Source organism: Homalodisca vitripennis, chromosome 1 (assembly GCF_021130785.1).
Source record: "Homalodisca vitripennis isolate AUS2020 chromosome 1, UT_GWSS_2.1, whole genome shotgun sequence".
Classification (NCBI taxonomy): Eukaryota; Metazoa; Arthropoda; class Insecta; order Hemiptera; family Cicadellidae; genus Homalodisca; species Homalodisca vitripennis.
In genome coordinates, this window is record NC_060207.1 from 187,385,578 (window position 1) to 187,401,651 (window position 16,074).

General features: G+C 34.3%; 1 protein-coding gene across 2 annotated transcripts in view; it reads right to left on the reverse strand.

Annotated features, from left to right (window-relative positions):
- Positions 1–16,074, reverse strand: part of LOC124352915 — a 92,425-nt gene that overhangs the window by 26,491 nt on the left and 49,860 nt on the right. For both annotated transcript variants that reach the window (XM_046802642.1, XM_046802643.1), the window contains exons 10-14: positions 12,773–12,903; positions 7,765–8,237; positions 5,040–5,183; positions 1,056–1,249; positions 40–129 (exon numbers count right to left, since the gene is read on the reverse strand). In XM_046802642.1, coding sequence (XP_046658598.1) covers positions 40–129; positions 1,056–1,249; positions 5,040–5,183; positions 7,765–8,237; positions 12,773–12,903 — 1,032 coding nt within the window. The remainder of the gene's footprint in view (positions 1–39; positions 130–1,055; positions 1,250–5,039; positions 5,184–7,764; positions 8,238–12,772; positions 12,904–16,074) is intronic.

Sequence of the window (16,074 nt, forward strand, 5' to 3'; positions counted from 1 at the left end):
ACAATTCTTACATAACATAACAAAGATAATGACTCTTACCTGGAATGGTAGATGCAGATACTGTGGCTCTATATGCCTCAAATTCAGTGCATCGACAGTTGCAGTTGAGCCATAGTCAACAAACATCACCTGTAATGACAATTCTGTATTATACAATCTGGTGACTACAGCTAGCAAATGACAAGTTACTGATGAAGGATAATGTGACTCTCTAACGGCAGTAGCATTTTACTATACTACGCTGGGCTAGGGAAAACAACAGTAAACCTGATAATATGTTCTGCAAGAGGTGATGATGACCTGTATCACCATAATGTATTGAGCCTGACCGGGTAACACTACAACATTATGGTCTGCAAGAGGTGATTATGTCCTGTACCACCATACTTTATTTAGCCTGAACGGATAACGCCACAAAGAACCTGATATGTTCTGCAAGAGATGATGATGACTTGTATCACCATAATTTACTGAGCCTGACCGGGTAACACTACAGTGTTATGGTCTGCAAGAGGTGATTATGTCCTGTACCACCATACTTTACTGAGCCTGAACAGGTAACAGGCCATCGCAGGTAATGAAAAAAGAACAATGATATGAAAAAATGAAATAATGAAAAATGAATGAAACTAAAAATGGATGCCATTTAATTTTAAAAGAGTAAAAGGAAAAATGAAGATTAAATTGTGTATAGTTGGTTTTCATGAGACAAAAACAGTGATACGAGCACAAGGAAATCTGAAGAAACATAATAATAATAACAAAATCAAACATTCATGATTTTCATTAATACATTTGAACATACTGAATCCCTATTATTATTATAAGGGCTTCTATGGTAATAAATAAATTTTTTTATTATTTCCATTTGATTTCAAGTAGGCATATGAATTACTTACTGATACTTTGAGCCAGAACATAATAATTGAATTTTGTCAGTTTAGTCTGGTGCCTGGTTCATTAGCATTGGAACCAAATTGTTATTCCCTTTACAAAAGTCTACTTAAAGAAAGAAACTATACTGTGAAAGGAGATAAATGAGAACATAGGTTCACCTCAGGATTGTCGTCCGCACTGATTACCCTGGCCCGGAACCACTTCTCTTCATATTTGGCTATAACTAGTTGGCCCAGGGTGGGGGGCACTTCAAGGTATCGCATCCTCTCAATGTTCTCTGGCAGGTTCATGTACTCATGCAGTGATGTCAAGGTTTCCTCATCCTCATCCTTATCAGCGTCTATGCTTATTGCTACAAAATGGTATTAACTTAATATATTATAACAATTTATTCCAAAATAAAATAATATTAAAGTTATATTAAAATTATCCTGCCACATTTTCAAGTAATTTGGAAAAGTTACACAAACAAAAACCTGAAATGGAGTCAGTATAGCTATGCAATATTGTATTGCAACATTGAATGATATTAAACTAAACTTTTAATAATACAGTAAAAGCCCGCTAATTCGGCACTTTCGGGAATCTAAGTGTTCTGGATTATTGAAAATTCCGGATTACCAAGCGTCATATGAAAATGCCGGAAAATTCGGTTTTTAGCCGCTAAAATCGTATCACACTAAAGTAAAAGGAGTGAAATCAAGTGATATTAACTCAGAAAAGCTGAAAACCCAGCCAAAATACAATCACTCTTTAAAAATAGTGGCTGGGTTTTCAGTCCCAAAGAGATAATGTACAGTAGCTTGATTTTACTTTTTCTACTTTAGCGATGATAGCGGGCTAAAAATCGTTGTCTAAGTTTCACAGTGTGGCTTTAAAAAAAATCACTCTTTACGTGTAAACAATTAAAGAATTACTAAGGAGATAAATAAAATTAAACAAACATTAGTTTGAACACAAAATGAACATTTAATGCCTAGAAAAACATTTCTAAACTTAGGTTAACTCAGATGTAGGCTAACTAGTGCGTACATTATGTAATAAATATTATGGTAAACATAATTTTTGTGTACAGTATTTTATTTGAAAAAAGACCTAATATCTGTTTGTTTTTTGTATCACGTTTCTTCTTTAAAAAGTCTTTCTCAGAACATATAAATTTACAAGCTCTGAAGCATTGTAGGAGCTGCTCCGTTCGGCAAATCGTATAAACGTGTCGATAGTGGCACTTGCTTCACTCCACGTAGGCACGGGTGTTGGATCATCATCTGATTCGGACTCCACAGGATGAGACTCTGACTGAGGTCCAAGTACACTTTTGATGAGCAGTTCATCCGTAATTTCTTCTTCAACTGGCTCGTCGCAATCAATGTGTATCCACTCCAAGATTTCTTCTTGTGGCACTTTCCTTATTTCGTCTTGGGAACTGTGAGCCACCAAGTCCAGTATTGCTTCATTGTCGACTGAAACAGCAATGTCCTCTTCTTGGTAGGCAGCTGGCCATAGTTTTCCCCAAGATTTCTGTAGAGTGGTGGGCTTGACCTTTTTCCATGCCAAGGCAATTCCGAAAATTGCATCTTTTATGTTGAATTTTTTCTGAAAATCAACCACCATACACTGTGAGTTTATCAGGCCTTGAAGAAAGGACGCTCTGTAAAAACATTTAAAGTTCTGAATCACTCCTTGATCCATTGGCTGAATGAAGGACGTGACATTTGCCGGGAGGTATGCAGTAAAAATATTTCCCAATATCAACTCAGACACAGCGGGGTAAGCTCTCCAATTGTCTAGGATGAGCACAACCTTGCTGTCTTCAGGTAAGCCACGGTTTTTCAGATTGTCTTTTACAGATGGGACGAAGTGGTGGAAAAACCAATTTCTAAATAAATCGGAGTTCATCCATGCATTGGATTGAGCATCCTATATTACGGGTAGGTGGGTAATGCCTTTCAGAGGTCTTGGCTTTTTTGCTTTTCCGATGACGAAAGGCGTCAACATGTGGTCCCCTGAGGCATTGCCACAGAGCAAAATTGTCAAACGGTCTTTGTTTTTTTTTTTTAAAGCCTTTGGCACATTTCTCATCCCCTGCTGTCAAAGTCGAATTAGGCAAACAACGCCAAAGTAGGCCAGTTTCATCAGCGTTGTAAATCCGGCATGCTGACAAATCGTAGTCTTCAACTAGATTTTCAAATTCAGCTTTATATTCTTCAGCCGCATTTTGGTCGGCTGATCGGAGCTGCCCGGCTACATCAAGCTTCCATATTCCGTGTCGATTTTTAAATCGGTGCAGCCAACCATCAGAAAAGACACATTCTTTCTCATCTATTTTTAATTCCTCACGGAACTGTTTAGCTTTTTCCATGATCATGGGCCCAGTCACAGGCTTCCCTTCAGACCGCTTAGCGCTAAACCATTTGAATAAAATTTCGTCAAGGTCGTCAAGTTTAGGTTTTTTTAAAGTTTGTCGAGACGGCATGTCTTTGACATTAGTAGTTTGAGACTTAAATTTAAGTAACTTTTCTTTATTCTTCTTGATGTCATACATTGTTGATGAACCAATGTTGAATTCTTCCATTAGTTTCATTCTACTCTCACCTTTTTCTACACGTCTTATAATTTCTAGCTTTTGTTGAATGGTAAGTGTGACATGCTTACGTTTATTTCCAACTTTGCTGGTGGATGAGCCGGGCTTGGAAAACATAGGGCACAACTTTGAGAAAGTTAAAACACAATATGAACGAGCACAACACTCACGACCGCACTCGAGTACGAACTGACAGTGACTGAGACTGAGGCAGACGCTAGACAAACACGTAACAGCGGACACTCGGCAAGTGGCCCTGAACCCCCTCACACACAGCTCGTATGAGCATGAACCTTTCCGAGCGCTCTTGCGAACTGTACGTTTCACAGTGCGGTTAAAATCTCATTTACACGATTTTTTTTAAGACGGTGCCGGATGAATGAAAGTGCCGAACCATTGGATGCCGGATTAGCGGGCTTTTACTGTACTTTCATAATCATTTTTACAGCTATGTATTTTTACAGGTAGAAGCATTAAGTACTGTTTCTAATACTATAGAAAAACAAATTATAGCTATAGATGATCATTAATAACAATTACATGAATTTTATCTAAAACTCAGCAAAATGTCCAAAACTGCTGGCATTTTTAAGACATGCCTCTGGTGAAGAACTTGCCAGTTTTTGAACATGCTGTGAGCAAATTGCCTGGGCAGTGAAACGGTTTAAATCCAAAGTAAAAACATACAGTGTTTAATTATTAGCAGTTATTTGGGATAACCTTAACATTTACAATCAGCTTTGAATTCAATTGTTAATTTATAATTAAACTTGATATGATGCAAATTTATTACTGTAAATCAGTACTGTGTTTGAATAATATGAGACAAAATAATTAATAAATAAAAAAAGCTCTGTCATAAAACAAGTTACAAGTTTACTGATAATAGTATATGTTATTGTTGTGTTTATTATTTTAATGTTATAGGTCACAAGATATAGAACACCATTTCAAAATATTTATCTGCTATATCACTCCCCTCCTTCCCCATGTTGGGGAAAGGGACAAAATAAAAATAGACATATAGACATTAATGTCAGATCAGTAGGACGTTTAGAAAATTAACACATGAATAACAATAAAATTGTAATTTTTTTATGTTGACTACGCATGTACATTCATGGAGAAATAAACTTGGACAAAGGGGAATAAATTTAAAACTCAATAACTAAAGCTTTCAAGCATTAAATGGTGAACCTGTATTCACCTGATTTATAAGTTTTTAGGGGCAATAAATGCTGAATTTATCAATGAAGTAATTTACTATTTCAATATTCTTTTATGAACTTTCCGGATTGAACCAGGTTAAGATAGTGTGAAACTTGCAGAAAAAAACATGTTGAGTTAAAAAAAGTATATCTGGAAATTGAAGGGAAAGAAAGACAAGTAGAACAAAAGCAAGATGGATATATATGATATAAGATGGAAGAATACCTAAAGAAACGGAGACTATGATATGGATACAAGATCATCTGAAAATGCCCCAGTTGACCCCTTTAAGGTGTGGAAAATGAAGAAGACTAATGCAAACAGATAAGAAAGGAACGTTCTAACTGACCTTCATCTTCTCTGAGTTGAACGTAGAAGTAGTTGAGAGACTCGACTGCTGTCACCCTTATGCTAATCTCCTCGCCTACTGCCGGCAATGACATTTCAGTGAAAGCTCGAGAGTACACTTCCTCTTTGTCGGTGGTTACTCCATCTGCATTCATTTATTGCGGAGTTACAATAATTATAAATTAAAATTGAAACATTTTTTACATTTAAAAATCTTCACACATTTCAGAAACTGTAGTAAATTTTAGACAGTTAATTTCTGCTTTGTTACCAGTCAGAATTATGTTTGCCAACCATTTACTGTGTAAAGAATAATGAAAAAGCATTTACCCACAAAAATAAAATTGCTCACTGACATACACAGAAATTTAAATCTATAGGACAGTACTGTTGGCGAACAGAAAGCAAGAAATGTTGTTACGCAAACAAATCAACTTAAAAAACCTTTAGATCGCCTTATAATTGAACACAATTAAAAAATTGTGTGATACTTAAATATAATTAGTTATATACTTGAATTAATTATTTTACCAAGAGTAACGATTTTTATAAATAGTCAAAGAACTTCCTAAAAATTATTTACCTAACTTAGGTAGAAACTTGTGGAATTTAAAATTTTTGAAGATTTGGGTAGAAAACTTTGTTACAAATTAATTCAGTGATGTATATTAATCGTGCAATAATCCAAATCTTTTAATATCCAAAAACACCTATGTCTATAGCATGTGGTTAAAAATAGAAGATGTAACATTAATTGCCACAAATCATTTATCTAAACACAGCAATATAATACTAACAATTGTTTACAAAAAAAATCCAAAATTGTGGAACACAAGGTATTTGAAGATGAAATGGTAGCACATATATCACAAAGTGATCATCACACTCGGATTAACACAATCAAGTAATAAATAATCTCAAAATATATCCTTAAATCCAAAAACCCCAAAAAGGTACAGGAAATAATAAAATTCAAAATTTTGGAACAAATAGTATTTTAAAAGGAGTGAGATATTCTACAGCTACAAATTTGATTTTAATTCACTCTAGCTTAAATATGTGATAAATAATCCAAAAATATTATTTAAAGGTTAAAATAATGTATACACACACATCCATTTTAGACGAATAACTAAATATTGTAAGACAAGGGGGTATTGAAAATCAGAGGATACCATAAGTAATCCAACAAATTTAATTTTCATTTTATTTGGCATGCTATTACAATAAAAATAGGTACAGTACTACCTTGTTTATTAATTGGTACTGGAAGTAAGGATACAGGGAAACTGGGAACACAGAAAAAAACAATAGATTACAGATAGTAAGGATTTAATTGTGTCAAATATAACAGTAAATGAGAGCCAATTTATTGTTTCTTTCCACAAAGGCCACATATAGTCTAAAAAACATAAAGAAATGTTTACTATTTTGGAAAACGAATTCAGTCTCTTTTTATTAACTTTGTACACTGCTATGGAGAAGTGCGATATTTTCGCAGATGTTTTATGGTCATCATTTCTGTTGACCAAGTGTTGAACTATTGCTCAAATTAAGTCATCAACCAGTCTAGCTAAACCGTGGCATCAGAATGAGTCAGGTTTGACACTTCAGGTTCTTCATTATCAGAATCATTTTCAAATCCCTTTGTTATCGTTGTAAATAAGCTGCTCACACATTTTCTACATAGGTCATCAGTACAATGCTAGTAATGGTCTGAAGCCAATCATTGGCATCTTACAAATTTACAATTATAAATCTCCCAAACACTTTATTACTACAACTTTGTTAATAGCATTACAATGCATGGTTGGTTGCAAATTGCGGCTTGAACCGGCTGAGTTTATACCTTTGTCAGACGGGTTAGTTTTACCCTACTGAGGCAATGCCATAGAAATCTTGCTCAGTACTAGAGGAACCACAAGTTCCCTTTATTAGCAGAAGAATATGCCTGATCTTGCCTAGTGGGCACCAACACACTTAAAGTCCCTTGAACAAATGCTCAAAGCAATGTAACATTACTATGTGGTACAGTGTCTTGTGGTAGCCCGTCACACAATCCTGCAGTCGCGTACCAAAGTGATGGCTTGGTCAATTGTGATCGTGTCTGTACCGGTGCATGACAACCCTGTTTGATATCATCAGATCGAGATGTTGGATGTTATGCATTATTCTGAATGCCAAACATATATAAAAAAATTAATCTGAAAACTACAAAAGTTGTATATTCTTAAAAAACAAATTGACTCTCTCCACTCTGAAACCAATTCGGATAACCCGGAGATCCCAATAAATGAGCTCCGGATAAGTGAAGTTACACTGTATTTGAAGATAAAAAAGGACATATATTCCAACAAATTTAATTTGGCATACTGCTATAACATATACAAATATTTCCACTAAAAGTTTAAAGATTCATATGAAAAATTGTAATTTATAAAATTAAGTATTGAGAAGAATTGTCTTTTCTATATTATATTGTAAGAACACAAACAATCAAGATGAAATTCCGAAAATAACTGAAGCACCCCCAGAAAAAAACTGTGTATAATAATATTGATTGATATTACAAAGCAGTAACTAATTCCACCATTGTAAACAATACAATTTCAATGATAAAGTCAAAGCTAAAAAATACGATGAGCAGGAACAATGTTAATGTGTATATATAAATATAACATCAACAATAAAACTACAAAACATATTGATAAATTATATTAACATACCTTTATTAAGTTTAAAATGTTCTTTTGGACAGTTTTTCTTCCAGCAGAATCCCCTGCGTGCGTAGAACTTGCAGATCCTCATTTCGTCCCTAGCACTGTAGCCAGACACAGCCACACACGCATCATCCGTGTCCAAAGCAGGATTGTTGCGAGCACTATAGTAGTCCTCTTTCCGCGGATCCCAATCGTCCCAGTTTTCATCTATCTTGGCTATAGTTGTTTCGGGTAAATTGACTTTGAGATCAAAATCCAAAGAAAACGTTTCCAAAGATTCCTTCTTTGCATTCATGTTTGTGATTTCATTGAGCACTGGCAGTTCATCCTGGGATTGAAATGTATCACTGCCTACTGACAAGACCGATTGTGTTAGTAGCCTCCTACTCCAGGCCAGCCCTTGATCTACCATCTGATCATTTATGGAAGACGAATCTTCTGTAGCCTTGCCTTCGAACAGCATCACTGACAACGAGTTGCTGGAAATGAGTTGTCATAATGTTTATTATTTTCAATCTAAATTAATACTAGACTTGTATTCTTATACTTATGTAATCAATGGACATAAATAAGTTGAAATATTGTAATAGTACAAATAACGGAGCATAATTCATTTAAAATTGTTCATACAGAGTTTTGTACCATTGACATTTAACAGTAAATCCAATGCTAAGAGAAGTGGTTATTTAAATAGTCAATTTGGAGTTAGTTAACAATTATAATTATAATACATACAAGGATGGACCAATTTCAAAAAATTTTAATTTGATTTTAACCCTTTGAGTGCCACGGGTATTTTCCGAAGGCATATGCATAAAGTGCCACGCTGTTTTTCGCATATTTGTAAGCTTTTGGGAAAAAAGCTGTTGTAAAATAACTACCAAACAGATTTCCATCATTTTGTTGTTGTTTTTTTTTTTTTTTTTTTTATTAAATGCAGAATGTGATACATATCGTTACAAATAAAATTTTATTTATAAAAATATAAAAATTTCAGTATTTAAAAAAAAAGTTTTTTACTTTTGCATAAAGAGTTAAGTTTCAACCTAATTTGTGTGTATACAGTATTTTTAAGATTTTTTTCTTTATACCATGATAAAGGCCATATGATTCTAAATAAAACCCATGTGTCATATCTTATTCTAGAATTTAAAAAACATGGCATTATATGTATTAACAAAATGCTGCCCGGTACCGACATTTTATAAACTGTAATTCATTTGTCAGAGTATAGAAATTACTTAGTAATGATGTAGTTTTCCCAATAAATCTAATAAAACATTAATACAACACAAATAAATATGATTAGTAAATTTAGAAACAAATACTTGCTAACATATTTACATAAAAGTTTACATTTACTAAATAACAACCCTAATAATATTTACACTGAAAATTCACGTTTTTCGCTTGAACACAACTCAAATCATACATTACTTTTGTAAAGAAATACAGTAAAATACTGTATAAGTTACTATTTTATTTTGTATTTACTCAAATGCTTGGTTATCGGCACATAAACAACAAGAAAGGCCGTTACGCAACACAGTACTTGTCCGCTACATCGCATGACTGGAAGACAGAATCATCGTACAGGTACTTATCACAGCCCACTATTTTTGGACGAGTTTTCCTTATGAGAGATCAAAATAAACTTCATTATACGTTCCTTCTTCCATAATGAATAGAAAAATACTCGATGAGTCATACTCCCTATCTCCAAATCATCTCCAAATAGACACACGAATGACTTGACATTTTCGAATAATGAAACGTTGTTCTTATAGTTTTTTATTTAATTGATTGTTGTAATAACTTGTAATTTCCAAAATAGGTTAAATAAAGTCGGTTGTTTTTAATATTGTAATTTATTTTTTCCCCGATAAGGAAAACTCATCCAAAAATAGTGGCTTCTTGACAAGTACCCAAACAACATAAGTTTCACAGATAAAATAGTAGAGAAACAACATAAAACTCGTATTTATTGATAGTTTGGAACCTATTGAATACAGCTGTCTGATTATTTGGCCAAAATAATCTTGTACTATATAAAATATTATCGAAATACGAAACGTCAAAATTGGCGACGCTGGCACTTCATGCACTTTTTGTACCGTCAAAATTAACGACACTGTGGCACTCAAAGGGTTAATATTAAAAACTGCAAATTAATTTTAAATTCTGAAATTAACTTAAATTATTTTACTTTAATAGTAACTAGCAGTTTCCCGCGGCTTCGCACACAATTTCCCGTTGAAAACAGTACACTATATTCACTTATTCTTTTTCTATCACATTCTAAACATTGCTGAGATAATTGACAGTCGTTCCTTCGTGAGCCTCTTGGGCGCATTATGAAGGTATGTATCATATTCCTGCCTCTATCTTTCGTGGTTTTTGCTAGGTGTTGATAAGTTATTCAGAACGGTTACTGTATACGGATGAATCTCGGTAAACTAATTAGGTTATAAAGAATCACATTCGGTCTGTTAAAATTAATTTTCTGTCTAAGATATTTCCAGTATTATTTTAGGAGTGTGCCTTCAAGAAAATGTATCAAAGAAACCAAGTTTCGATCATAAAGTGTCTTCTTTCGGCTCTTTTCATTTACCTTCGATGTAACCAAATTCGATTACCTTATGTGCAAACATTCACGAATTTGTATAATGAGGTTGTTTTCATAATGGCGTTTAATAGTATTTTCTTTGAATTAAATAGTTTATTGATCATTGATGCAATCTGAATTTAAAAACACTACTGATCAAGCACTTTACAATAAAAATGTTTTAAATTTTAAATGTAAACAAATGTTTCTGCCTCTTTGATGAACTTCAGCTGAAAGTATTATCAGCTGTTAAGTATCAGTTCGTTTTGTATTACGTGTCGTAGCGCAGTCTGTCGGATCCAATATAAAACACACCAACATCAACAACAATTTATAATTAAAAAATTAATGAAATAAACTATTTAAATTGGACCAAATACCTCTCTAAAAGTATGCCTATGTTACTTCCAGGAACGTGTAGAATCACTGTACAAAATTTCACAATGTTTCGTGCATTGGTTCCAGAGTTATAACGGAACATACAAACATTCGCATTTATATATATATATAGTAACTAGTGATAGTCATACTAATTTTATTGCAAATCTTTCTGCTTCTATAAGTTTTAAATTAGACTGTGTATTTTATTCCAATTCTTATCATTGATGAGCATTATATTCTTGATTCTGATACATGATGAATATTGAAACAGTAGTAACAATTATCATCAAATTATTTATGGCTATAGGACAGTTTCAAACAAGTTGGAGAAGATACATGTATATCATGTAACAAATCTCCTGTTTCCTAAGAGTCCCCTCTCACTCTATTATTGATGTTTCTTAATTCTCAGAAAGAATATTCACTTTCAAAAGTCCTAGAGTCACTTGAAGTTACTGATGACCCACAACCACAAAATATCAATGATATTAAAACCTGGATAATGCGTTCCTTAACCTGAGGTATGAGGTACAGTTTCTTCTTTTGAGGCTACCTGCCCTCTACCTATAAGACAGAATATAGTGAACTGGGTATGGTGGACATTAGGAATGGTATCAAAAAAGAAAATATTAAAGCTTTGGAAATTGGTGATGAAAGAATCTCATAAATTATCAGAAAAAATTATGTATTTTTTTAGGGATTTGCTGATGACTGGTGACTTTAGTAAGTGGAAGTGGATACATTTACAGACTTGATAAACGGAAGTGGAAAGCCAGTGGGAAAAGATGATGTACAGGATTAGCATTTCAGTTGATTCTTTCAAGGTTATGTGAATTAGGACAAACCTGCCATAATGTACGAGGCTATGGTGTGATGGCCCAGAACTAGTCCAGCAAATGGTAAGCAGCAAACTAGCCTCAGATATTCATAAGAAAAAAGGATAATTACAAACAGTACAATATCAGCACCTTACTAAGCAGTAAGTACCTTGCATTGATTAGTGGAAGATGGTCCTTGCAGCTGAAAAGCATTAACAGATTTTTATCTTAATGATATCATGACCAGTAGAAACTTAAATATGCATCTAAGCCACAACACAATATAATAACACTGTTTGAAAAAGATAGTTTTATCTTAAGAAATGAAGCACCAATCACCCTCTGCTACTTCAATAAATTCCAAAAAAACTAAAAGAAACAATCAATCAGGAACATCAACCAATGACCATTCTGCAAAAGTTTTCAGGAGGTTGTAAGAACTTGAATGTCAATTTCATTAATTTCTCAACTCTTATAATGCTATTAAATCAGTTCACAAAACGTGCAATATTTTTGGAAATATCTGGTCTGTTTGCTAGGTCTCTTAAAACTTTTAGTTTTAACAGAAAAAAATATTACGTTTTTACTTAGGTCCACAACTAATGATTACAAACTGTAATGTTGTCAAATTTGAGAAGAAATTCAACTAATAAACAGTAGTGCACAAATGTGATTAATATCCCTTGCAAGCATGGCCTTTTTTCAGTGCAACTACAATTTATAGTCATGACACACATCCAGGCATATTACCATCGGTATTATCTGTTGTCGTATACGGACGATTCACTTGAGCCTCTACCTCCTCCATTAGCCTACCCTTGCGATAGTTTCAACCGTGGAGAGCCCTTTAATAGAGCTATATTGATTTGGGAATAGTCCCCCACTTGCCTCCAACTTTGACTTAAGCCATTCTACCAATAGATGGACAGTGGCCTGTATGAAGATGGGACACCTACAGGTCTTCCCTCCTTTTTTGAAGCCTGGATGAACTTCAACAGCCTAAACTTGTCTGATTTTGTGTAATTTTTCTGGATTTAAGAGCTGATTTTTGTACATTTAGTTCAATTGATGGAACTGATCCATCTCTAAGTAAATATTTACCAATTGTATCACTTTTTGAATAAATTATTAACATTTCGCTACCACTAATGATCTAGTCAAAACCTAAATTTAAGAAGAAAATAAATGTTTAACTACAACTGAGGATTACCTTATAATTTTGTTGTCATATGATGGCACAACAGTTATTGAGTATACATGCATATTGGTCTCTTCAACTTTTGATTTGAAAAAATCTATTGACTCCTTTGACCAAGGTCCACCTTTAATAAGTGGATGTACCTGAAACAAACCAAATACACATTTTAACTTGGATTCCCAAAATTATCTGCAATTGATGTTAAAATATTATTGGCCAGCCCATGATGTAGAGAATAAAATAATTCAGATACTTGGATACCTCGCATATTTCAGGTAAGGAGGTTGGCCATATTATTCTAACTAGATATGGGTCGATTTCCATACTCTATACCTGATACCCTGATACTTAGTGGTTCTTGATTCTGCCACTTTTTTTTCCACACAATTCTATACCAATATTTTTGAAGTATTTTATCACAAAATTATTAACAAAATCATCATAATTGCTCGGAATAAGTTTTAAAAATCTCAAAATTGTATTTATATTTCTAACATTGATTGGCCACCCAGAACACCTATCTGGGAAGTAAGTGTCCAGCAGATAGTAGTTCACTTAGTGCTCTAGACAGAGGAAAGGTGTTCACTGCTAGAGATCCAAGAACCAAACTTTTACTACCTATTGATGTTCATCCATTCAGCCGTAAGTACTGAAATACAGGTATTTTGGAAAGAGAACTTCTGAGGAAGGAAAGGTTATGTACTGTTATGGATAAGCAGTTTGCTCACATACTTTGAAATCACAAATTTACAAACAAATCTCTCTGAAACTGTAGGCTAGATATACTTGGGAACTAAAATTTTTCTGGGCACCTGGCCATGTCAGGGAGGGTATTACTGTATAGCACCATGGGCTCTACTTAAAAGATATGCCAAAAGGAATTACTTTTGCTGCATTTCAGAGATATACAAACCACAGCCTTTGAAAATGCAGATATAAGAAAAGTAATAAGCTAATTTGTTATTTTTATTCACATCAATTTCTGCTGATAAACAGGGTGATCATATGATGTAGTTTTATAAATTACATAGCTTATATTACAAAAATGCTTGATATAAAAACTTATATACGGACGAGTATAACATAACATCCCATACTCATCACAATGGTTAATAATGGAAAATGTCCAAAAAAATCCTGTCACCCAATACGCCTACATTACTGAAGATACAATGATGGCTGATCTGAAAAGGGTTATTTGTTTGTGGGCTTCCCCAATTTAAAAGCATGATTTTTAGTTTGTTAAGTTACAACAAAAAACTTTGTTATTTTGAATGATATATTCTCCAATTTGTGCATTTTGTTTGTATTCAAATTCTTGTGAGACAGGGTGGCCACTCAAAACCTCTTTTAAAATTCCCGGTTATTTTCCGGTCGAAAATTCCCGATTATCTAGTCTATTTATAAACCAAATAGACAACTGTAGTACTCTATTTAACTCTTACGCCTAGTGCAATGATGACATTTTATTGTCACTAGCAGTATGTGCAAGAAATGCCACAAAGCTGCGGTGCTCTAGCATTTCGTCACTATCGATATGCAAGAAATTTGGTGACAATATTTCCTTATCACCTATTTTAAGCTCCTTAGTTTTTATCTCTGCATCTTTTGATGTGTCGACATAACATTGTGTATACCTAATAACTTTCCTTTCTGTGATGTAGAAAATACATGTATCCAATTCGGAAACACAAAGATAACAAACAAAAACCAACACAGCGCTAACGTGGGGCAGACAGCAGCCAATGTTGCGGGTCAGAGGTCTAGCGGTGGACGAACTTTCAGTACGAGACAATGATTTCACCGGTACACAAGGTCGGTTCAGTACAATCAACAAATAAACCAAATACTTTCATCTGATTTCTACTTAATTAATTTATCTTTTGTGGGGGAAAGGGAAGGCTAAGAATACCACGTTACTCCAAAAGAATTTGCAGATATGCAGGGAAATGAAATATATTTAAAATTCCAAGTCATTTTTCCTATTTAAGTGATAGAAATGGTGGGTTATAAAATGAGCTTCAGGAATATATTACATTTAAGTAAAAATGTATGGATTTATATTTATAGAGAATATATTTACTTACAACTACCCAAAGTACGACATATGGATAAAATATGAATTAGCGATCATCTGTTTACTATCGAGGAGCTCCACGCATAGAACCAGCAGACATATTAGGTTTGAAAAATATAGACACAGAAAAACCCAACTTCATTTATAATATTATTTATAAATTACGTTATTCTGTTGCTATATATTTCTAAATAGTTGTATACACAAAGAAATACAAAAACATGTTTCACCAATCGGTAATTTGAGTACTGCCGATCGTTTTTGTCCACAAATAGATATTGCAGACTGAGGCAGTTAGTCAGGTAGATTACAGTCAAAAACTACAAAACAACAAGACATAAATATCCTCTTGCACGTTTGACTACTTGGTTTGAACAGGTCGAATCATCCGAACGATCGTCACATGTGCGTAGAAGTAAATAATAAAAAGAGGTAAATAGTTGACCGAAGAACTGACTGTATTTCCAGCCGTTGTCCAACCAATGCCACTCTGACGACGAAAACTGATGAGCGTGGCTGATTCGTAGATTGGCAACTACATTAAGTTGTGTTTACACTGAAAAGTAAAGTTGCGAGAAAATTTGCACTACTGTTAGCCTAATGTGAACAACATAAGCAATTGTACTCACGAGAACTGTCACAAGTACTTGTTACAGCTGTATCACTGGTTGTTCCGGAGTCAAGACGAAGTCTGTTCACACACGACAGTGATATCTCGGCAATGTTTATAATTGAAATTTTAATAGCCGACACTGTTCCCCAGTTCTTGTAACCAACTGTCCAGCATTGGTTGCGGCAGCGCTTGCGAGAGATCTTGTGCCCGTTTGGACTAGCAATGTTTAGTTGGACACAAAACTTGCACCATTTTTTGCCGGTGTAAGAGCAGTTCAGCCGAGATTTGGATGTGACCGTGATATCAAAACAGAACATCATTTCCTTTGTTATAACCTATGTACTTTGATGACAATCGGAACATGTGTGAGGAGCAATCGTTCATACACCAACCGAGGCCTCGGCCGTGATACGAGCGGTTAGTAGTCGGCAGTGAGCGCTTCATTGGGCGGGGACTCGCAATTTAATGTTTGTGTTGTACATATGGGGAACACTCGACACTAGCAAAGGCAGACGTGAGCAGCAGGGCAGTACCACACGATAGCGCTTATCCGCCGCCAATTCTAAACATTAAATGTTTCTTCTGCCACTCAACCCTCAGCTCAGTCTACTTTCTTCTCCAAAA